Source organism: Poeciliopsis prolifica, unplaced genomic scaffold (assembly GCF_027474105.1).
Source record: "Poeciliopsis prolifica strain line A6 unplaced genomic scaffold, Auburn_PproV2 SCAFFOLD043, whole genome shotgun sequence".
NCBI lineage: Eukaryota > Metazoa > Chordata > Actinopteri > Cyprinodontiformes > Poeciliidae > Poeciliopsis > Poeciliopsis prolifica.
The window spans coordinates 4,578,337-4,604,121 of NW_026562418.1; the positions used below are offsets into that span (position 1 = coordinate 4,578,337).

General features: G+C 41.9%; 1 protein-coding gene across 1 annotated transcript; it reads right to left on the reverse strand.

Annotated features, from left to right (window-relative positions):
* Positions 1 to 19,333: 19,333 nt before the first annotated feature.
* On the reverse strand, positions 19,334 to 24,577 carry LOC129376374 (replication protein A 32 kDa subunit-like). Its single transcript, XM_055056003.1, has 9 exons — positions 24,470 to 24,577; positions 24,344 to 24,396; positions 24,146 to 24,244; positions 22,198 to 22,311; positions 22,030 to 22,101; positions 21,840 to 21,947; positions 21,008 to 21,115; positions 20,398 to 20,495; positions 19,334 to 19,723 (listed from the first exon to the last, which is right to left on the reverse strand). Exons 1-9 carry the CDS (start codon positions 24,480 to 24,482, stop codon positions 19,648 to 19,650), a joined length of 741 nt encoding a protein of 246 aa, XP_054911978.1. The 5' UTR covers positions 24,483 to 24,577; the 3' UTR covers positions 19,334 to 19,647.
* Between the last annotated feature and the right edge of the window lie 1,208 nt (positions 24,578 to 25,785).

A 25,785-nucleotide genomic window follows, 5' to 3' on the forward strand; every position in this document is an offset into this window, starting at 1 on the left:
TCCAGAACAGGTTTCCAGGCTGGGAGGAGGGACCAGCTCGTTGTGCATGCTTGCGTATATGTGTGTGCGTGCGTGCGTGCGTGCGTGCGTGTGTGTGTGTGTGTGTGTGTGTGTGTGTGTGTGTGTGTGTGTGTGTGTGTGTGTGTGTGTGTGTGTGTGTGTGTGTGTGTGTGTGTGTGTGTGTGTGGTGAAGTTGATATTCCCAGTCCCATTTCCAAAGGCAGTCAGGTTGTCATCTTTTCTTTCTCTCTGTCCTCACGTTACAATCACTCTGCTTTTGAATTCATTTTTTTTCTCATTAAAGATAAACCAGACTTAAATTTCCAGCTTTGTTTTTTGTTTTAATAACTGGGCATCAAATCAATTAACTTCTTCAAAGTACCTTATAGCTTCAAATGGTTTAAAGGCAATTGTTTTTATAAGGAAGTCCAGTTGTTTTCTCATCTTTATAATGTTCTGCTGCCCAAGGATAAAACTCATATGTTGTTTATTAATTACCATCAGCTCTAATTATTTGTATTCAGTTCATTGGTATTCCTTTAATTGTGGACTATAGAGACGCATTTGAGGGAGAAAATTATTGAATTCCACTTGTTTGAAAATTTGTCCTGGCAAATGTGTGTGTAGGTAAAACATGGCTCACAATTCCACTCCCTGTTGCCATTTTATTCCTATGTGCATAAACCATTTTCTATTGTTAGAATTTTTGTACTAGGGCTGTTTTTTTTTTTTTTATCTGTGGAGACTCAGTTGCAGATAGAAGCTGGTTGTACAAGAAAAAACAACTCTAGCATAAAACTATCGACCTATCCATCACAAGTGGACCCCTGTTTTTAATTTTCATGCCACTGAATGCCATGCTAGTCTCACTCATGCTTACCATCTCAGTGCACACAGTAACGATGATGAACCACCACAACCTGTAGTTGCAGTAGATCACTGCATGCTTAAAAAACCATGGTGGTAGAGCTGGTGACCCATGAAATCCTCCACGGATCGAGACTTTTCCATAAATCTGACAAGTCACCTTAATGTTTTCTGTTTTTTCTTCTTTTCAAACCAATTACTGACACTCGACTGGATTTTGACCAATCCATACAAAAAAAATTACAACTCTGTCTACAACTTTTTGAAAAAGGTGTCATAAAATCAGTGAGTTTAGGCCGCAGCAATCACAAAACACAACATTGTTATGTCCTGGAGGGACTGGTTGGTGAATGAGTTTAAAGCTAAATTTACTCCAATGGCATTCTAAGCTGTCTACGGAAGGATGTAGCCAAGGATGTTTTGAATATTCTAAACATGGCTACACCATTGAAGACTTACAGACATTAAACACTGCCATATCAGTTCATCACACAGTTTAGGCCAGTTGTTTGACAGAAATTGGATCACTTTTGTGCAAGACACCTAAATCATGATCCTTCCTCCTTGATTGAGAAAGAGCAGTGAACCATAGCACTCCAGGTTTTGGACAAATATTCTTACTTAGGATCCTCACAAGTTATTAGCATTTTCATTTCCAACATGTACCATACTAACCGGCATCTTTACTCAAGTTTTACAGAAATGAACTGCATTGTTTAACCAGGTGTGTTTTGACTTAGAATCCCTCTGGATGATTGGACTAGATTGTCTTTTTTTTTAAAGTGGCTTAAGATGACGTGTTTTGAATTGGAGCGACATAAATGAACTAAACCGTCTCAGCTCACACCATCTGAGTTGTTTCATAAAAAATTAAATGTTGAATTTCTGTCTGCTCTGATAAGAAGTTCATTGTTGACACAAAGAAGTTTGTGTTCTTTAGGCCAGATTCAAACCAGTTAAGTATCAGAGAGTCTGTCATATCTTCACACACTTCATGGCCTGTAGGTTTACTATGACATTGTGTTAAACTGAAAGATGTGCTTTTAGTGACGATCGGTTAATCAACGAGTTTGATCAGCAGCACCTGGTAGCTACTTAGCCCCATGATTCCCATTTGTTCAGTTTGGTCTTCAGCATTTTTGACGTCTTAGCAAACAAAGAATTGCGTTTTGTCGATTTTTATCAGATTGGAGACATTTTAGGGGCTGAAGGGTTTTATTCCAGTCTCAAAAGAAGCTCACAGTTTGATCCTGACTTGACGTTTATTGGACGAGACTGATTCTTCTGTTCTCCAAATCAAACCATGTGATTTAATATGGTTGGGTCAAAGAAGTAAGCTCCCTCCACTGTTTTTGTCACACCCCATTGTCTTTGGTGGCTCTGAGTCCATAAAGCAGGCTCCATCAATGGCTACTCTGTGTTGTACTGCTCTCCGGAAAACCCCAACGCAAGATGGAGCGCTCTCTGACAACCGGTTGTCAGTGACAACCATAACCTCAAATGCACCTAAATGGAATGCTTTCACAAGGACTAAATGGGCCTATCAACAAGAAGAGGAGAGAGGTGTGTGTGCGTGTGTGTCTGCGTGAGGGAGAGACAGATCAGAAGAAAAGAGACAGAGATGCTGTAAATGGGAACAAACAGAGGGAAAATTCAAAACACATGGCCCTGCGGTTTTTCACAGAAGAGTTTTATGTGCTGCAGAGGAGTTGTAAGAGGAATGTGGTGTGACTCCTACAATATGGAATGAAAACAGTGATGCTGTGCCAGCAGGGTGGATATAGGGTGTTCAGCTGCGGCTTACAGCAAAGCCCTCGTCATCACGAGTAGGTGATGCACACCCGCAGCGCAACACGACCGACGTGAGTCACACACACACACACACACACACACACACCCACACACACACACACATTGCATATATACAATATATAGTTCAGACTTGACCGCATTCAGTTTTCTATACTTTTATCATTTCTGATATAACTGATGTATTTCCGTATAGAACATACATCAGTTGTGTTCATGAGGCTTTTAAACAATTGAGAAATAATCATCAAGCATGGAAACCTGATATCGTAAAGGACTGAATGTTATGTTTCAATGTACTGGCCTTTTATTGTGGGCAGTATAAGGTACACCTGTGCACTAATCATTATGTGAGATCAGCATCTTGATGTGGCACACCTATGAGGTGGGATGGATTATCTCAGCAAAGCAGAAGTGCTCACTGTCAAACATTTAGACAGATTTGTGGACAACATTTGAAAGAAATGGTCATATTGTTTATCTGGAATGAATTTTAGATCTTTGAGTACATCTCATGAAAAATGGGAGCAAAAACAAAAGTGTTGCGTTTATATTTTTGTTGAGTGTATATTAATATTAAAATATATATTTTTGGTTAAGTGTATGATACTATACCAATATCCTATGCTATATATATATATATATATATATATATATTATATATTTGGTTATTTGCTATATATATATATATATATATATATAATATATATATATATATATATATATATATAATATATATATATATATATATAAAATAAAAAATAAAAAAAATTCCCTTCTCACCCACCGCGGGTGGTTCTTATCCTCTGAGCTCGGGTCCTCTACCAGAGGCCTGGGAGCTTGAGGGTTCTGCGCAGTATCTTGGCTGTGCCAAGGACTGCACATTTCTGGACTGAGATGTCTGATGTTGTTCCTGGGATCTGTTGTAGCCACTGCTCCAGTTTGGGGGTTACTGCCCCGAGGGCCCCGATGACCACAGGTACCACTGTGGTCTTCACCTTCCAGGCCCTCTCCAGTTCTTCCCTGAGGCCCTGGTATTTCTCTAGTTTCTCGTGCTCCTTTTTCCTGATGTTGCAATCACTTGGTATTGCTACATCTACCACAACGGCTTTCCTCTGATGTTTATCCACTACGACAATGTCTGGTTGGTTCGCCATTACCATTTTGTCTGTCTGGATCTGGAAGTCCCACAGGATCTTAGCTCTGGCGTTCTCCACCACCTTTGGGGGTGTTTCCCACTTTGATCTCGGGGTTTCCAGTCCATATTCTGCACAGATGTTTCTGTACACTATGCCTGCCACTTGGTTATGTCGCTCCATGTACGCTTTCCCTGCCAGTATCTTGCACCCTGCTGTGATGTGCTGGACTGTCTCAGGGGCCTCCTTGCACAACCTACACCTTGGGTCTTGTCTGGTGTGGTAGATCTGGGCCTCTATTGCTCTGGTGTTTAGGGCCTGTTCCTGGGCTGCCAGGATGAGGGCCTCTGTGCTGTCCTTGAGTCCAGCTTTTTCCAGCCATTGGTAGGATTTACTGATATCAGCCACTTGGGTTATTTGCTGGTGGTACATCCCATGTAGGGGTTTGTCCTCCCATGATGGTATCTCTGGCACCTCAACCTCCGTTCCCTGTTGTCTGAGACATTCACTGAGCACATTGTCTGTTGAGGCTTTGTCCCTGATGTATTTATGGATCTTAGTTGTTTCGTCCTGGACAGTGGTTCTCACACTCACTAGTCCTCTGCCTCCTTCCTTGCGGCTCGTGTACAGTCTCAGGGTGCTGGATTTGGGATGGAACCCTCCATGCATTGTTAGTAGCTTTCTGGTCTTAATATCTGTGGCTTTTATCTCCTCCTTTGGCCAGCTAATTATTCCAGCAGGGTATCTGATTACTGGCAAGGCATAGCTGTTTATCGCACGGATTTTGTTCTTGCCATTGAGCTGGCTTCTCAGGACTTGCCTTATTCGTTGGAGGTATTTAGCTGTGGCTCCTTTCCTTGTGACCTCATCGAGGTTGCCATTTGCTTGTGGTATACCTAGGTACTTGTAACTGTCCTCTATGTCTGCTATTGTTCCTTCTGGGAGTGAGACCCCTTCTGTGTGGATGACCTTCCCCCTCTTTGTGACCAGCCGACCACACTTCTCTAGTCCGAATGACATCCCAATGTCAGTGCTGTAGATCCTGGTGGTGTGGATCAGTGAGTCGATGTCTCGCTCACACTTGGCGTACAGCTTGATGTCATCCATGTAGAGTAGGTGACTGATATTGGCCCCATTTTTGAGTCTGTATCCGTAGCCAGTCTTGTTGATAACTTGGCTGAGGGGGTTCAGGCCTATGCAGAACAGTAGCGGGGAAAGAGCATCTCCTTGGTATATGCCACATTTGATGGACACTTGTGCAAGTGGTTTGCAGTTGGCTTCAAGGGTGGTATTCCACAGCCTCATCGAGTTTGCAATGAAGGCTCTCAGAGTCCTGTTGATGTTATACATCTCTAAGCATTCAATGATCCAAGTATGCGGCATTGAGTCATAGGCTTTCTTGTAATCAATCCAAGCCATGCACAGGTTGGTGTGTCGGGTTTTGCAGTCTCGGGCAACTGTGCGGTCTACAAGGAGTTGGTGTTTGGCTCCTCTGCTATTTACACCGATACCCTTCTGTGCCGTGCTCATGTGTTTATCCATGTGTTTGCTTATCTTGGCCGCTATGATGCCTGACATGAGCTTCCAGGTTGTGGAGAGGCAGGTTATTGGTCGGTAGTTGGGTGGGACTGGACCCTTTGATGGATCCTTCTGGATTAGGATTGTCCGCCCTTCAGTTAACCATTCAGGGTGAGTCCCACTTTGTAGCAGCTGGTTCATTTGGGCTGCCATTCGCTCATGGAGAGCAGTGAGTTTCTTTAGCCAGTAGGCATGGATCATGTCAGGCCCTGGTGCTGTCCAGTTTTTCATACCTGAGACTCTTTCTTGGACATCTGTCACAGTGATGGTTACCGGGGCTTGCTCAGGGAGGTTGCTGTGGTCCTCTCGTAGAGAGATCAGCCACTGTGCATTGCTGTTGTGGGACGCCTCCCTTTCCCATATGCCTTTCCAGTATTGTTCCGTCTCCAGCCTTGGTGGGTCTGCTCTGTTGTTATTACCCTGCCATTGAGAGTACACCTTAGCTGGTTGAGTGGAGAAGAGCCGGTTAATCCTTCTGGATTCATTCTCCCTTGTGTATCTCTTTAGGCGGCTGGACAAGGCTTGGAGCCTCTGTTTGGCAGTCTCGAGTGCTTCAAGTATGGGCATCTGCCTGTACTTTCTGGGTACTGGTCTTTTCATTGCACCCTTGTGGACCTCTGACAGTTGGCTCACTTCCCTCCTTGTTACCTTGATTTTAGCCTCTAACCGTCTTTTCCATGGTGGGTATTGGGTCTCATGGTTGCTCTTATAGCCAAGTATCTCAAGGATCACTGATGCTGAGTTGTAGATCAGCTCATTGGTTTCTGTTATGGTGTTGGTAGGGATCGTTCTCAATGCTGCATTCACATTCTCAATGAGACTTTCAGATGGTACTTCACTCAGCCGTTGTAATTGGCGCCGGGGAGGCCTGGTTGTCATTCGGGTCATGATTCTCTCTCTCAGGTCAGCAGCTGTCTCGTTCAGCTCTGTTTCGCTCATTGGGGCCGTGTATCCCCTCACTGGGTGGGGACTTGTAGTTAAGTCCCCACAGTCTCAGGACTGTGGGGACTTAACTTGACTGTGGGAACCCGGATGTGGGGACATCCGGGTTCCTCCCTTTTGCCGTAGCATTTGTGTTGTATCTCGTCAATCTCAAGTTGTGATAGCAGTTGCCGTTTGCGGATGTTGGAACACTGAGCTACTAGTTGTTTAGCACTTAGTGTTGACTGGGGATGTCGAAGTAACCATTCCTTCCCCAGTCTTTGCATGTAACCTCTCTCACTAGGGTTACTTGAGTAGTAGCATTCCAACAGATCCACATTTTCATCTCTCGCCCATTTCCGTCTTGTTCCAGTAGCCCATTTGTCATCAAGGTGCTCTGGTTCCCCAACACCTGACGCAGACCTTGTTTGGCCGGGCGACGTCTGAGCCGGCATGTTATGCAACTTAGTATCTCTCATGGTATGAGGTAGGCAAGTAGCCTGAAGGGTCTTGCCTAAGGACCCAGACTAGATTCGAACCCTGCCCTCTCGGGTGATATACTGATGCCTTATGTATTGAGCTATCCAGTCAGATATATATATATATATATATATATATATATATATATATATATATATATATATATATATATATATATATATATAAAGAAAAAAATTCCCTTCTCACCCACCGCGGGTGGTTCTGAGCTCGGGTCCTCTACCAGAGGCCTGGGAGCTTGAGGGTTCTGCGCAGTATCTTGGCTGTGCCAAGGACTGCACATTTCTGGACTGAGATGTCTGATGTTGTTCCTGGGATCTGTTGTAGCCACTGCTCCAGTTTGGGGGTTACTGCCCGAGGGCCCCGATGACCACAGGCACCACTGTGGTCTTCACCTTCCAGGCCCTCTCCAGTTCTTCCCTGAGGCCCTGGTATTTCTCCAGTTTCTCGTGCTCCTTTTTTCTGATGTTGCAATCACTTGGTATTGCTACATCTACCACAACGGCTTTCCTCTGTTGTTTATCCACTACGACAATGTCTGGTTGGTTCGCCATTACCATTTTGTCTGTCTGGATCTGGAAGTCCCACAGGATCTTAGCTCTGGCGTTCTCCACCACCTTTGGGGGTGTTTCCCACTTTGATCTCGGGGTTTCCAGTCCATATTCTGCACAGATGTTTCTGTACACTATGCCTGCCACTTGGTTATGTCGCTCCATGTACGCTTTCCCTGCCAGTATCTTGCACCCTGCTGTGATGTGCTGGACTGTCTCAGGGGCCTCCTTGCACAACCTACACCTTGGGTCTTGTCTGGTGTGATAGATCTGGGTCTCTATTGCTGTGGTGTTTAGGGCCTGTTCCTGGGCAGCCAGGATGAGGGCCTCTGTGCTGTCCTTGAGTCCAGCTTTTTCCAGCCATTGGTAGGATTTACTGATATCAGCCACTTGGGTTATTTGCTGGTGCTACATCCCATGTAGGGGCTTGTCCTCCCATGATGGTATCTCTGGCACCTCAACCTCCGTTCCCTGTTGTCTGAGACATTCACTGAGCACATTGTCTGTTGAGGCTTTGTCCCTGATGTATTTATGGGTCTTAGTTTTTTCGTCCTGGACAGTGGTTCTCACACTCACTAGTCCTCTGCCTCCTTCCTTGCGGCTCGTGTACTGTCTCAGGGTGCTGGATTTGGGATGGAACCCTCCATGCATGGTTAGTAGCTTTCTAGTCTTAATATCTGTGGCTTTCATCTCCTCCTTTGGCCAACTAATTATTCCAGCAGGGTATCTGATTACTGGCAGGGCATAGCTGTTTATCGCACGGATTTTGTTCTTGCCATTGAGCTGGCTTCTCAGGACTTGCCTTATTCGTTGGAGGTATTTAGCTGTTACTTCTTTCCTGGTGGCCTCATCGAGGTTGCCATTTGCTTGTGGTATACCTAGGTACTTGTAACTGTCCTCTATATCTGCTATTGTTCCTTGTGGGAGTGAGACTCCTTCTGTGCGGATCACCTTCCCCCTCTTTGTGATGATATATATATATATATATATATATATATATATATATATATATATATATATAAAGCCACAGATATTAAGACTAGAAAGCTACTAACCATGCATGGAGGGTTCCATCCCAAATCCAGCACCCTGAGACTGTACACGAGCCGCAAGGAAGGAGGCAGAGGACTAGTGAGTGTGAGAACCACTGTCCAGGATGAAACAACTAAGATCCATAAATACATCAGGTACAAAGCCTCAACAGACAATGTGCTCAGTGAATGTCTCAGACAACAGGGAACGGAGGTTGAGGTGCCAGAGATACCATCATGGGAGGACAAGCCCCTACATGGGATGTAGCACCAGCAAATAACCCAAGTGGCTGATATCAGTAAATCCTACCAATGGCTGGAAAAAGCTGGACTCAAGGACAGCACAGAGGCCCTCATCCTGGCCGCCCAGGAACAGGCCCTAAACACCAGAGCAATAGAGACCCAGATCTATCACACCAAACAAGACCCAAGGTGTAGGTTGTGCAAGGAGGCCCCTGAGACAGTCCAGCACATCACAGCAGGGTGCAAGATACTGGTAGGGAAAGCGTACATGGAGCGACATAACCAAGTGGCAGGCATAGTGTACAGAAACATCTGTGCAGAATATGGACTGGAAACCCCGAGATCAAAGTGGGAAACACCCCCAAAGGTGGTGGAGAACGCCAGAGCTAAGATCCTGTGGGACTTCCAGATCCAGACAGACAAAATGGTAATGGCGAACCAACCAGACATTGTCTTAGTGGATAAACAACAGAGGAAAGCCGTTGTGGTAGATGTAGCAATACCAAGTGATTGCAACATCAGAAAAAAGGAGCACGAGAAACTGGAGAAATACCAGGGCCTCAGGGAAGAACTGGAGAGGGCCTGGAAGGTGAAGACCACAGTGGTGCCTGTGGTCATCGGGGCCCTCGGGGCAGTAACCCCCAAACTGGAGCAGTGGCTACAACAGATCCCAGGAACAACATCAGACATCTCAGTCCAGAAATGTGCAGTCCTTGGCACAGCCAAGATACTGCGCAGAACCCTCAAGCTCCCAGGCCTCTGGTAGAGGACCCGAGCTCAGAGGATAAGAACCACCCGCGGTGGGTGAGAAGGGAATTTTTATATATATGTATATATATGACAAGCCCTACATGGGATGTACCACCAGCAAATAACCGAAGTGGCTGATATAAGTAAATCCTACCAATGGCTGGAAAAAGCTGGACTCAAGGACAACACAGAGGCCCTCATCCTGGCCGCCCAGGAACAGGTCCTAAACACCAGAGCAATAGAGGCCCAGATCTACCACACCAGACAAGACCCAAGGTGTAGGTTGTGCAAGGAGGCCCCTGAGACAATCCAGCACATAACAGCAGGGTGCAAGATACTGGCAGGGAAAGCATACATGGAACGACATAACCTAGTGGCAGGAAACCCTGAGATCAAAGTGGGAAACACCCCCAAAAGTGGTTCCTGTGGAACTTCCAGATCCAGACAGACAAAATGGTAATGGCGAACCAACCAGACATTGTCGTAGTTGATAAACAACAGAGGAAAGCCGATGTTTTAGATGTAGCAATACCAAGTGATTGCAACATCAGGAAAAAGGGGGTGTGCATGGTAGTTTGTCCTGTTTGTCTCTGTGTTGCCCTGCGACAGTCTGGCGACCTGTCCAGGGTGAACCCGCCTCTCGCCCGGAACTCAGCTGGAGAGGGACCAACAACTCCCGACCCCGTTAGGGAGAAGGGTCATCAGAAAATGGATGGATGGATAATAATAATCATAATTATTAAGTTATAAATAATATGTTATGTTCTTGTAATCCAAGAACTTGAAAATGGCCTAAAAACAACATTATTATTGTTTATTGTGATAACTTCTGGGACAATTCATCATCCAGAACAAATTTATTGTGAGAAAACTGATCAATGACTTGACTGGGGTTAATGTATGTTTTTGGAGGAAAGGCAGGTATCTGTCATGTTCAGCCAACTTGTTTTCTATACACATACACACATATACACATAAACAAGGCCGGACGCAAATAGGGACTTATAGAGAGGAGCAAACATGAGAGTGGAAGTGTCGGGAATACCGTGTCCACTGGAGTAAGAATGCATCCTTTTCTGCTTAAATTATTTGGTTTTCACTCCTTGACCTCTTTTATATTTTCTCATGATACTACTGCAAAATGCAAGAGGTGTTATTGAGATTTTGTGCGACAGGCCAACAAATAGTGGAGCTTCAAAAAAGTGAAAAAAGAATGATTTTTTTATTGAAAATACATGTTGTGTGTACTGACTCTGATACCCCTAAATTAGAGGTCTGCAAGAGCTGCTTTGCCCTCAGTCCAGCTGAATAAAACTTGTTCAGAGCTTAAAATGTTACTCTTTTCTGAAAAGACAACTTTCTTTTTAAACATTCTTAACAAAGATTAATTTGGTCATGTTTTGTGTTTAATTGCTGGTAAAGGAGACTCAACAACTTAACATTCCGGAAAAACTATTTATCCACTGTCATGCTAATTAGCTGAAAAGCAAGGGGTAAGAACTAAGCAGCAAGTAAACAAGTGTGATTGGCGGCGCTATGAACCTCCTCCTGGCTCTTCCTGGCAAAAACACATTGTTTAAAAAATTTACACACTTGTTATTTCAAGACCATTTCCACTCAGAAAGCTATCCACAGGAAGTAAAACACTGACTGTTCATAAACTCCTCACACAACCACAAAAACTCCCAAATGTCCACAGAGCTAGCAGGCTCTGAAAAGATGTGCGTGGGTTTGTCGGACTAACATGACCTATTTTGTCGTTTAGGAATGGAGACTTGTTGTGACACAAACCACGGCGTCTTGTTTTGACATCGTTTCCACGTGGCATGACATGGCAACTTGTTACTAGGCAGCCGAGTTAGGCTAGCTTCTCCCGCCTGCAGCTTTCACCATCCAGGTGATGCCTTGTTGAGTCAGGGCAAGTAAATTAAGTGAGTGGAGCTTCAGGACTAAATAAATAAAGAGAATAAAGAAAGTTTTCCTTAAATTTTCAAAATAGAATCTAAAATGAATCACTTATGCTAAATATATGCAGTTTTTGCCTCATTGTGCTGATTCAGTTTGTTGGATCACCAACAGCGGCTCAGTCATATTCCTGAATATTCCAAGACTGGATGTGAGCACTAATTGCCTCTTCTCCATAGGCCACTCTTCCTTCATTTTTATGGCTTTTCCAATGAGCCAGTCAGTCAACCTGTAAAATTATTGATGTGTTTACCAGAGTAGGGGGTTCGCCACTCCCTACCTGGGGAAACCCTGAGGCTTTCAATTGTTGAGTAAGACGGTTCTGCTGCCAGAGCCGGCTCCGATCAGAACACTTCGCCTCATTATGTGCTCATAATGAGGCGAAGATACATCCACACTTTGGCTCACCTGTGTCTCTTGATTCAATCAAAAACCTGAGAATTGGCCTTCTCCTGAAACAATGAGGCTGAACATGAGAAGACCTTCAAAGTGCTGCAACCAGGAGGCACATGAAGCTGAACCTCCTGGTTCTCTGCATGATCCCTGCAATAACAGCAGGTTACCCCGTTACTGTAAATACTGCAAATGTTCTGCCATGAAGATGCAGCAACATTTAGTCAGGTTCATCAAAAATAAACCAATCAGAGGAACTTTTATCCTGCAGAGATGGAGATGGGCTAGCAGCAGTAGCTGTTTTCATCAGAAATGATCACACAGCTATATTGATATTCTGCTAATGTAGAAAAAGCACAATTTTGGAATTGCAGTGATTCTGTTCTTCATCACAGATGAATAAATTTGGCCGTGTGACAATTGCACAACTACATAAAATTTCACTGTCCTCCAAGAATCCTCCAGTCATCAGAGTGAACCCACCAGAGACGGTTTGGGATGTGGAGGAGCAGGAGATTCTCATCATGGACATTCACCACAACAGTGGTGTCGTCGTCTCAAAATGAGCTTAAATCTCAGCTCTGAAACAATCTTTGCCAGGAAGAATTAACTCAGAGGAGTTTACAAACTGGAACAAACTGGATGCATCTAATGAAATAGCTAGAGAGTATTTATAGTGCCAGTCAAGGTTCTAACACCCCTTGAACATTCTGGATTTATTAATTTAGATCTTAAAGACCAACACCAAGTGGGAAATAACGGTGAAGTCAAAAAACAAAAAGGTAGACGACTTACATTTTTTATCAACTGAAATCTATATGGTGTATACATTACACTCAGCCCGCTTTGTGTCTCCCAAAAATTGCATTGCCCAAAAAATCACTTTAGGTGTAAACGGAACCCGCTGTCTCCAGGTGAATGTGAGTTTAACTGCTGATGTTCTGTTTCTGGCCTCAGATGTTCTCTAGAGAACAACCAGCATCATGAAGACCAAGGAACACAGCAGACTGATCAGGAGAAATTCATCATCTGAACATGGAGAAAGAATAACCCACCTGCAGGCCTTCCAAGCCCTGGGTGTCCAGCTAAATTGGCAAGGAGAGCATTAACCAGAGAAGCAGACAGGAGCCTCATGGTACTGGAGGCGCTGCACAGATCCAGTTCATGTGGACGAGTCTCTGAACTTAAAACTCCCACATTCTCTGGCATGCTGTGTGTTGCAGACTTCACACACAGTCTGCAGTCAGGATTTCATAGTCAAATGTACTGATTGCCTGCATTTTCCATGTCAAATTCCTTCATTTCCCATAATACAAATGGATGCTAGCAAGTTTGATGAGCTACCTGGGATGCTGAGCTGATTTTCTCTACTAGGTCAGTTGCCACACACCTGTTAGTGCGAAACAGACTGATAGGTTGCATTGACTGTCAACCTTATCAGCTCTGGGTCTCATCCAAACAGTTTGATGTGAACACTGCTCCCTCTGCATAGTTTCCAATGCAACACAGGGGCACTTAAAAAAACCCAGGTCATTATGGAAGAAGAAAAGTCATTGTTGGTAAAAATCAGAAGAGGTCCAGTGTAAAGATTGCAGTGAGCCACACAGGAGACACAGAAACATGTGAAAGACAGTGTTCTGGTCAGATCAGATTACATTTGACCTGGACAACGCTGTTTCCCCATTACCTGGATACAACATCCGCACAATGAAACTCGGGACTGGAAGGCTCATCCTATGGGAATGCCTTCGTACTGCAGCAACATGGAAGCTGATCAAGATGATTAGAAGCCAGATGAGTGGCGACTAGGCTTCAGTTTTTACTATGTAAATTGTTTGGCTTTTTAAAAACTTAAACAATGAGTGTATCTACTTGCAGGAGAGACTCTGTACTTTGGATGAGCCCATAAACTAGTGCTGGAAAGTCACTTACTGAATACAAACTTTGTTCGTGAGAAACATCTTTTTTTTCTATTATTGTCCCTTCGGCCCTGCCGAGTATTTCCAACCAACTCACTTACAAATAAAATTAAATTGTTGGTTTCCAGCAGAACTGAATGTCTGTGTGTGGAAGCTCTGGAAACAATGGGTCGGGCATTTCAACCCCATACCGTGCTCATGGTCACCGTAGGAAGTCATTCTTCTTGGCCTTCCCAGCGTCAGTCAGACACAAAACTACCTAATATTCTGGAATTATTCATTTATCTCAAGAAGACAAAAGGTTTGGATTTTGTTCACATTCTGGCAGTGCTCTCTAAAACTGCAGCACACACACACACATTTTTAATTCCCATAATAAGTAGAAACTGCACTATTGTGTGGTTCCTGCCTTGCAGGCTTTAGATGAATACAAATACAGTTTCAGTAATATTTAAAGATTTCCCCTCCAGCGATGTTCAGTGGTGAAAGGGTTCAGCCAGACACAGTGACAGATTTCTCTCCGCCACACCTGACATAAAGAGGTTTAGCTAGCACTACCTGACACCTACTGTTAATCCTATTTCAAGCTCTACTCTCAACCATGAAATCCACTCACAAGAGGGAAAATACACAGTGATGCAGTGCAGAGGTGGTACACAGATAATCTTTCCCCTGACACTTTTCTTCGCTGCCTTCAAAGCAACAAAAGCTCTTACAATTAAAACAAGGGCGGAACTTCTCTCTGGAAAAGAGCTGTATATGGAGAGGTACAGCTTTTCGTGAGAGATTACGTTAGGAGGGATATAAAAAAGCAAGGGAGGAATTGCATCGCATGGTTTCAGCAGGCGGTTCCAGACATATGGCAGACATTGGCTGTAACTAATGGAACGTTTCTTGCCAGCACTTGATTTGACCCAGTCCTTTAAAACTTCCTGATGGTGGTTGCAGAGAGTTGATCCCACAAACTCTTCCAGGCCTTGTGGTCTGCTGACCCGGCACTGATCCCAGAGAGGGAAGCGTCTCAGTCGTGCAGAGTGCTCAACGAGACAAACAAAACCGACCGCCTGGAATTTACTACAGGTCTGAAGCCATGGCTAGAGGATGAGGCTGAAATAATCCACCTATTTGTTTTTGTTTTTTTAGAACATGATAGCAGTATAAAATAGCAGGCATGAACAAGGAATGCAAGAGACACATATTTTTGTAACACAATAATCTTAACATGCTCGATAAGGAGTAGGAAGAAGTAAAACTTATGAACTCCATCCCCATAAACCCAAGCCATCTGAAAAGCCATGTTTTCAGATGGTGCTTGAATTATGATTAAATTAAGAAAAAACAAAAAGGAAAATCTTGACATAGGTTAATTCATTTTCCTTTTTCTTTCTTTTTTTTGCCATGGACTCTCCAAACACATTCATACATCAACACCCACACACACTCACATGCGACGACCTCATTTTACATAAACATCTCACCCATTTTACTATATCTTTTGAAAATGACCTCCTTATATTTCCTTTTGAATTGTATTAAATTTTGACTTTGTTTTTAACTCCTCATTTAACTTGTTCCATAAGTTTACACCATGAATTGAAATAAAAAAAGTTCTTTCTTGTAAGAAATCCTATAAAAGAGAAATTCTGGAAACACAATGCCAGATTTGGGTCGCCATCTGTAAAGTTAAGCAGTAAAAAATGTAACTGTAATATTTTTGGTTTATTTAGACTGTCAAAAAATTATAGGCATTCATTTTCCAAAGTTATTTTTTCACCATGTTATTGATGCATTTATAAATGTCAGTTCCAACCTAAATATTTAGTTCACAAGCTGAATATCTAGTTAAAAAGCTACATGTTGAATTAGAAAGGTAAGCATTTCGTTTGCAAATAAAATACTTTGTTAGAAAGTCAAATATTTAGTTAGCTTTTCTATGTAAAGTCAAATATTATGTTATAAAGCTAAATATTTAGTTTGTAAAATAAATATTTCGCTTCAGAACTAAATCAATCAATCAATCAAATTTTATTTGTATAGCACATTTCAGCAGCAAGGCATTTCAAAGTGCTTTACATCATAAACGCAAAAACAAAGTCATGCATCATGGAATAAACAATACATTGTTACATATTACATTTCAAATACAATTCTAAACAGGTGTGTTTTTAGTTGAGATTTAAACTAAATCTCAGGGTTTCTGCTGTTTTACAGTTTTCTGGAAGTTTGTTCCAAATTTTTGGTGCATAGATGCTGAAAGCTGCTTCTCCTCTCTTGGTTCTGGTTCTGGGGATGTAGAGCAGACCAGAACCAGTAGACCTGAGAGATCGGGAAGGTTGATACATGATCTTTGATGTATTGTGGTGCTAAACTGTTCAGTGATTCGTAAACTAACAACAGTATTTTAAAATCTATTCTTTGAGGGAGCCAGTGGAGGGACTTTAAAACTGGTGTTACGTACTCTATCTTCCTGGTTTTAGTGAGAACACGAGCAATGTTAGTTTGCCATTTGCTTTCTAACTAGAGCATTTAGTTTGCTCTAGATTTGATAAAGTCCAGGAATGGAGGAATGGACCAGAACAAAGTATGATGAGGAGCCCAAGTCAAACCGTTCACATGTAATGCTAGTAAATACTGAGAAAGTGCATGGAAGCTTATGATGTCAAAGAATTTAATAAATATTTCTATTATTATTGTGACCTTAAGCTAAAAGAAATAACTGTGATAATCCTAGCTGAGACAGTTTGGTCTTATTCAACTTCAGAGAGAGAAAAAAAAGTGTATGTCTTTTATTAAGTATGTGTAAGATTCTGGTTTCAACTGTTTATCTGAAATAAGTGTGCTGTATGCCGTTTGAATAAATACTATCAACAAGTGGTGGCTTCACATTAACTAACTGCAGAAGCAAGAAGCTATGTTGGCAAATTGCACTGAGAGCTCCTGCATTATGACCACATATTCCCCTAAAAACATGTCAGACATAAAGAGAAAAACAATAACCAAACTGTATCGTCTTAGCTCTTGTGAACGCCGAGAACATATGAATATTTTGGGCCAAATCTGAACGCCGGTCCTCTCTCTATCTCAGCTACAAAGTGTGACAAGTGAACGGAGACAAACGGGGCCCGGTGCGGACACGACATGGCGGAGGCGCAGCCCGCTGACAGGAGGCTGCTCACTGGAGCCAGCTGTGACAGAAGACGGCAGGGTGGGTGTCACCAGGTACCCCTCCCCTGTCCCCGCCGCGTCTCGGATAGTCTCGCCTGGCTGATCAGAGACGACAGGGACGCTGCTCCCAGCCTTCAGTCAGCCGTCACGCGAGGTCGGGGCGAAAGGCGGCGCGTGCGAGTCACGCATGATGCCGAACAGGCCCAGACACGCCGAGACACGCAGAGTTTGGCTTTCACAGCAGCTCTTCGGTTCAGTTCGGTTCCAGCTCTGGGAAGGCGAGGAGAACAGGCGTGGGCCGACAGGAAATGATGTGGTGCTGAATTTAATTTCAGAGTTGCTTCCATTATGTCGGTGGTCACGGGTTAACGGGTTATAACGGGTTAACGCCGCGGAGAGAAACTGGGAGAATAAAAACACAACAACTTGGATTAGAGGGGGGGAAAACGATGGAGTTCAGAGGGTCGTATATCATTAAGCAATTGAGAAAGTTAATTAGGCAGCTCTGATAATTATTGCCATGGCAACCTGAGCGCACTCATGCAGATTTGATTAACGAGGTGCCATTTAATAGTACTGGCTACACAGCAGGGTCTGCAAAGAGCTCGAGAGACCCCTAAAGGTAGAGCACGTGTAATGTTTCCTTCATTACACGTGCACGAATGCACTCACCTACACACACATACTCACGCACCACACATACACGCACACACAACATGAATGGAAAAAATCCCAGCCTCCATAGTTGACTTGGAACCAGAGGAATCAATGATTTCCAAACAGATAAGAAGCTTGGTTTCACTGCAAACAGACTCGTAGTGACATATTCCTACAGTTAAAAACAGATTAACACAAGTTGAAAGAAAGGATGTGGTATGTGTGTATGCGTGTGCGCGTGTGTTGAGGGAGTCATGGAAGGGAAGTTTATGGATTCCAGTTCACATGTTGCCCCCTGGTGGATAAACAACAATACTTGCAACACATGCAATGGGTTTGAGATGCAGCCTCATCAGGCAGTAATACAAACTGTGCTCCATGTGCTGCAAGTACACCACCCATCATGGCCATGGAGCAAAACTGCTTCAGTCTGACTCCTCCAGACTGGACCACTGCAACACACTTCTCACAGCAAGAGCCTGCAGAGGCTCCAAAACTCTGCAGCTCAGATTCTGATCAGAGTGAGCAAACATGACCACATCACTTCCGTCCTCCACTCTCTCCCCATTTCCACTGAAATCAAGATTTACCTCCTCAATACATCTACAGAAATGTCCCAAACTTTTTCAAAGAACAGCTGAACCCACAAAGCATAACTCTTTCACTCAAACCTTCTCCAAACTGAAGGGTCTTCTCTGCTGGCATTTTTTACCAACATTTTTGGTACATTTTCTTAGATATTGGTTTTAATCTCTTTTATATATGTATATATTTGTTTATTTTTAACCACTACAGTTGCTTGTTTCATTTCTGTTTCTTGGTCGTTGAGATCTAAAGATATAAATAAAATCTATTATTAATCGTGGACTTTTAATGATACATTTAAATTGCATTTTTTCCCAGGTTGTAATGATGATGTATTAATCTCAGAAACATAATTTTGGTCCACCAGTTTAAATGTATTGACATTATTGACCCATACACATACACACAAATATATGCATGCACCCCCACTAATATCTGAGATCTTTCAAACACTGGAGTTGTCACTGGTTTGGAAGATTTGGACAGGAAGCAAATCTTCACAGGACAGTTTCATCACCATGGGGGAGAAAAAAACACATTTAGCATTTGCTATCACAACCAGTTTGCTTAGAAATGATGTAAAGTTTATTAATTAACACTCTTAAGAGCTTTTCGTGGCATAGACAGCAGCATTGTCAGCATTCAGACTAGAGTGGAAACATAAAAGGAAGGTAAACTCAGCAGGAGATTTCTCCAGGGACCGACTAAACCTCCTCCTCCTCCTCCTCGTTTCACACACAGCCAGAGAGCTATAGATTATACCTTAATAGACAAATATCAAGCACAGATGAATCCTAATAACAGTCATATCCATTTTGGTCTCGTCACTCTGCGTTTCTTGGATATTTGATGATGGTGGCGGCTGTGAGAGAAGAACGGGTTTAAAAATAGAAAATAGTAAAAAGAGACATTGATTCCACTGGCATGATTCTCTATTTCTTTGTTAGTTCTTTTGAAGTCAGTCTTCACCTGCAGTTCACAGCCCTGTCACTGTCTATTACAGGTAGAGTCACTGTTCCACTCCACAGTGGAGACAATTTCCTCCAATTTTATCAGACAATTCCACAATGGAGCAAAAATAGTTCCAACAAAGTAGAAGATGGTCAAGAAACAAAGGGGTGGCTCAGGTAAAGACTCATGGTTAAATGGGAAAGAAAGAAAATATTAAAGCAGGTCGATCCTGATTGCTCTTTTATTAAGTTGCTCAATCAACAGAGTTGACATTTCAGAATGCAGTTCATTCAATAGGAGTCTGCAGTGTCGACACATTTGTGGCCAAACAAGTTGGAGGATACGTTGATCCCGACAGCTCTAACAAGATGCTCTCCATTTGACTTGATGTTAAATAATTGATTAGTCAAAATAAGAAGAAAATAAGGTGAGTTCAGATGGCAATGGTGCATACATAATACAAGAAGAAGAAAAAAACAAAAAACTTCAATCTAGAAGTCATTTACAAGAAAAATTACTGTAATTCACTTTAACAAAATAAATAAATAAAGCTTAGTCCCACAAGTGGTCCAGGACTAGTTTTTATGTTTTTTTTTTGTTGTTTTTTTTCCCCCAGAGACAATTGAAGTTATGCTGCCTTGAAATGATGCTCATTAATGGTGGAAAAGATGTGACCTTCACTTGCAAGGAAAGCCAAGGAAGATCTGAAACAAAATGATCAGCTTCAGGTAAAACCCCCAGTTTGGACTCATATTTCTGAATTTTGCAAATTTAGCAATTTCAGTGTTAAGACCAAAAATATTGTAATTAGAGTAACTGTCTGCACAGCTGTTAGCATGTAAAAAGAAAGAAACACACTCGCCGTTTCATAATCACATCTGATTTACAAATCCCAAGAAATCACACAAAAATGCCCTGACTTTGCAGCCTTTGATGAGGTCCCTGTCTCTGCTTCGCTCCTGTCTCTCACAAGAGAAGAAGTCTGGTCTAATTGGTTATTTGCTCCAGAAAGTGACTGGAATATCAGAGATGGTGTTACCAAGAATTTGGCTGCAGATTTGTTGCAGATAAAATTTGCCTGCAGCCACATGAAAGACTTTTGCCATTCCAGTAAAAAAAATAAAAAAAATAAAAATTCATGGCAATCTCTTGCCATTTACGTGCTGGCAGAGTATCTTCCCACATCAAACTCTGCTGTGGTGTCCAGGTTTTTCCAAACTATCCATTTATTTAAGGCGAGATACAATAATTTCCTACAATTTTAGTCATTTGGAACATTGAATGTCTAAAATGGCCATTATTGTGAGGTTACACTAATGATGATGTTAGTAAAACAATGTTTTAGAGAAAAGGGGTTGGGAGTGTACTTTGCAGTTACCTAATGTCTTGCATGCTAATGTAGTCCAGGTTTCGTTTCAGGTCACAGACACTGATGCCATCATCATGAACAGAGAACACTTGGATTTGATGCAACACCTGAGAGAGAGAGACAGAGAGAGAGAGAGAGAGAGAGAGAGAGAGAGAGAAAAAGAGCTGACAAAACTTAAATGATATGTTCACTTTTTTTCAGTGTAGAAGATGGTCACTGACATCCAGAATCAATGCAACTAGCTGGATCATTAGCCAAGACAACAAAGCGTGGCCGATTTAATGTCTCCCAGCTAAATGCACAAATTACCACCTGCGTGGAAGCGCCGGTAGCTCAGTTGCCAGACACCAAGGCAGTCACCATTTTTTAGTTACTTATTCACAAATAAATCAGACTTTCTAAGCAAAAGATCTTGAGTTTGATTAAATGGACTAAACAGGATTGCTGTGAATGCACCCATAAACTTATATTTTTAAACAGCTTAATAAAAGTACATTTGACCTGACTCAGTGTGTCAACTACTCAATGTAAAAAAAAAAATCTTAATGTCAAAATGTAACACACAGTACATCATAAACAGAAACTGATCAGGATGAACTTGCTCTTTGCAGTCACTGACCTGGCCCTGGACTGCAGACAAACCATTTGGTAAAACGCCTTGAGGACGCATTTCACTGCTCCATTCAGGTTGCGGCTCCACAGCGAGGTTCATGTTCACATCAAAGACCTAATGGAAGCACAGAGATTACAGGTATTGGCCTGGTTCAAGTGAAACCATGATATATGCCATCAACAGCAGACATCTGAGTGTCAGTTTCACCAAACAAAGAACTTCTTAAGGGGGTTTGTGAGGCCAGCTTGTATGACTTGTATGTTCAGACTAAATTGAATGAAATGGCTTTTAACAGTCTTTAGGTGGCAAACAAGCATGTTTGGACACACTGTCAAAGATATCTCTGATTGCATTGACAAGCGCAACAGTATCTCCAACAATGTCCAGGTGTTTGAAATCAAATCAAAATCAATGTGCACAGAGCAACAACAGAAAAAAAGTATTAAATTCCACATTTTCAGACTTCCTGCAGTAGATAGCTGTGCTGCAGTGCAGTACGACCTGGTTCACATTCAGGACATGGAGAGGTGGTTTTTGGCTGACATTTTTATTTCCATCCTCTTTAAACTTTACCAAGACATCCAATGTTATTTTTCCAGTGAAATTAAACTGCTATGTCCTTCACCAAGGGGCATTCATCAAAGCTCCTTATTTCCCCAGCTGCTGTACATGATTACAATTTTTCTAACATCTACGCTAAAGTATGTCCAAATCACTTTGGGGAGTCTCAATAACCCTTACACTCCAAAGAAGTTGCACATTTATTTAATTATGAAATTTAGGTTCCTTTGTACCAAAGTGGATGTTCCCAAAGAAGCAGAAATGCACAAGAGTATACCTTTCTGAAAATCTGCATATGGGCTTGTACCACCTCCAACATGTGGGAGCTGATCTCATTCAGGTCCTTTATACGTCGGACAATCATTGCCAGTAAGGACCTCTGTCCCTATAGAATCAGAAGAAGAAATGGCAGTGTGGCATTTATTTTCCGTGTGCTTACAGCCTGTTTCTCTGGAACGTTTGCTCACACTGTCGATGCGCAGGCTTCCAATCACCTTCACATACATTCCTGGAGAAGCTACAGTCGTCAGTGCAAAATCCTGTAAAGATTGGAGTTTAGATCCAATCTTTCATCAACAATCTTTTATTGCCATGTCCATTTTACTTTTCCCCAAATGTTCTTTAACGCCACTGACCTCCATGTTAACCCACAGCTTCACATTCAGAGGTGGACCGGTCATGTCATCCACAGCGTACTGGACGTTGGTCACAAATGGAGCAAATCCTCTGATGACTCCAACAACAGAAACCTGAGATAGGAGACAGTACTTGGCTTAGGCTAAGTAGTACTTCAGTACTACTTAGCCTAAGAATTATTGGAAATGTACCAAAGCTGTGATGAAAAGCGACAAAAAATTATAGAAATGTTTCTTAAGATGTCAGGATGTTGTTGAGAACAAATGAAAAGCTTAACATTGAAATTTGCCCTTGTGATATCTAAGAACACATTGAGTCTCATATTCAAAATCTAAGGAACATGTTTAAGATTAGAGCCTTTATGCTTGGAGTGACCCAGAAAGAAAGGGATGAATGCCAAATGTGGTCATGGATAGTCAGACCGCCATAAAAATGACCATAAAAATGCGGTAGTAAAATCACTGCTTGAAGACAACATACATAAGTGATGGTTAAACAACACCAAATATGGAAAGCTGTCTGTAACCTACAAAAGACACTGGGACAATACTGTTTTGAGGGAAACTAATTAGATTTGCTTTCCCTCAGATTATGTGTGATGGTCTGTAATACAAATCTTCTTATTCATTTATGGGCGTGTTCACAGCTGATAGTCTCGGTTAAATTGAGTAGTAAAATTGCAGCATTTGCTAAATTTCCAGCTGGTGTAGTTCGCTTTCACGCTGCACTGTGTCAAACGAACCAAACCCTTTGGAAAACATGTGGTGGCTCTACAACTAGAACCCCTGAAGGAGGCGACACAAAAAACTCTGAAGAAGACACGGAGCGAAACATTTCCACTTCTCAAAATGTGGACTAAAACATGGAGTTGTTATGGATTCTGTCATTTCCTCCATCACTTTTAACCTCTCCTATCTGTTTACAGTTTACATTACCATGTTTATGTATGACTGCCTCCAGTCATATGTAAACAGATTTAAACTGATTAGACTACCTTTTAGGGAGGGTACAAATTGCAGAGAATAAAAAGCTAAATTCACACTAGAGTCTTTGCCTCACTTGGTTTCATCAATAAGGTGAGCTCAGTGTGGCCCAGCGCTGGATGGTGAATGTAATTCTGTATCTGCTCCATTTGTATGACATGTATGGCTTGTAACATTTGATCATATTTTGGCATTAAAGCTTCTTTAATCTCATTATTTCTCAAAGAAATTTACACTGAGGGGTTCTGGTTGGGTCCTGAAACTGGTTAATGGACCTGGTGGAGCACAGAAAAAACAGAGTGGAGTAAAATTTTGTGTGGCTGTATGATTTCCCTTTGGCAAAAGACCATAAACCATTTCTCCCGCCAGCTTTAGACAGACCGTTTGTTTTGGTTATATTTACCCAGAATGCCCTGCACTCCAGACCGGCTCCTGGAACCTGTTAGGGGCGGTCTGCTCGCCGCTTGGCATTCAACTCAGACCATTGGTACCACACCCAAGTTCACTCCACCTGAACCAAGACCGTTTGTAGGCGGAAGTAATCTGCTGAAATTTCTGCAGAAACTTTTTAAACTATATTGAATAATTAATTGAGCTTACTGTACTGTTTGATCAATAGTTCAGTAATGAGAATGTATGTATGATGAGACAGACACTTTTTTTGTAAGGTACTTCTAGACAATATTTGGTGTGAATTGGTACTATAAAACAAATATAATAAAACTGAATTGAGCTTCAAAGTGAAAAACTGTTTTAAAAAAAGAGAAAAAAGGGTGAACATTTACAAGTAGCTGTTCAACTCCTCTGTAATGGACTGCAGACATTATCCACAGTGCACCTTTGCAAAGATAGATTTTAATAGGTGGCTAAATCCTTTGGTTAGTAACTGTCTGAAGCCCACTGTCCACAGTATGTGTTGAACAGTTTCTCTCTAAACCCTGACCTCTGAAAATAACCGGCTCACCTGTTTGAGCTCAGAGTCACAGATAGTGAAGCAGTCATTGCAGAGTTGAGCAGCCAGCAGCTGAGAAACGGTGCAGGGGAAAATCTCAAGCTGTGCTTTCTGTGGCAGAGACAGTGAGAGAGCAGATTATGAACCCAACAAATAATCTGCTTCTCTTGGCCATTAAAGCTCTTTCTACTTAAGCCAACAGACGTGCACCTTTGATGATGTAGTTTTGTGGCTCAAGGTTTCACCACTGGACTGACTGCAGCCTGTGTCAGAGCGACCAAGTTTCAACTTATGTGAGGGATGTTCAACAGATGACTTCAGACACGTGCCACTCACCTTGATTCCACATGCTCGAGGTCAAACAAAGTCATCAAGATGATGCAGACAGGCAGCAGTGGGATTTCATCAGCAAAGCTTCAACGCTAAACAGAAGAGCTTTCTGGGTTTCTTCAGCAGCTGAGCTGAGTTAACACCAATCACCTGTCAGTCAGTACAGCTTTAAAGAGCCAGTCAGATTTACTAGCCATTCCTTATATATTCAGAATTGAGATTTTGAACTCATTTTAGTCATTGATGATCAATGGATTTTTAATTATTTAGTCTCTTCAAAAATGCCATACGAGGTAATTTATCATTTAAAGACGTGATTGATGCTGCATTGTGTCTCCTTCCGTCTTTTCCCTAATTCTTCTCTTCTTCTCTTTCCCCTCCAACTTACCCCATACTTTTGATTGTTTACGTTTTCTCCTTACAACAAATTCCAAATAATATTCCTTTTATAGAAGGCAAACATAGGTTATTAATTACTTAACATAGTAAGTAAATTGGTGATTTTAATTCAAACTGGAATCAAATCAATCGGGAAACAGAGTCCAACCTGGACTAATTTTGCTCTATTATGAAAGAACGACAATTATAAATGTATTAATTTGAACATGTCATTGTACTTGACCACACAGAAACAGTAAATAAGGAAATTAGCCCCTCACCCATTCTGTATACATTTTGCATATGTGCTGCTGTAGAAACCTTGACTGGGGAAACAAAAAGCTGCTCAGAACCCCAGAAACTGCATGTTTCTGGACCTTAATGACACCATCAGTAGACTGATCCTCTTTATGAATTATCCATTCAAGCACTGAGAAAAAATGTTCCCATATAAAAATTGTTCAATCTTGTGTGTGTAAGAATTTTTTTTTTTTCTATACAGCAGTCATCACATTAGGGGATATTCCAGACATATTTTCAAAGTTAGACCATAAGACTTCCAAGTACAAACTGAACACATTTGCTTAATCCAGCAGGAAAATGTTATTATAATAATAATAATAATTATTATTGTTATTATTATTATTATTATTATTATTATTATTATTATTATTATTATTATTATTATTATTATTATTATTATTATTGTCGTTGTTGTTGTTGTTGTTGTTGCTTTACTAATCATTAGAATCATTTAAAATCATTGGAACCAGTGTCACAGAATGCTAACTTTTAAGGAGCAGGTGAGTGTAAAGCGGCCACCAGAGGGCAGAAGTGATCCACAGTAAGAGCAGATGCTCCTGTTACTGTGTGATTAGTCTGGATGTCCTGAAGGGAGGTTCTAGACTCATCACTGGTCAGCCTTTGGACCCATGACGTGAAAT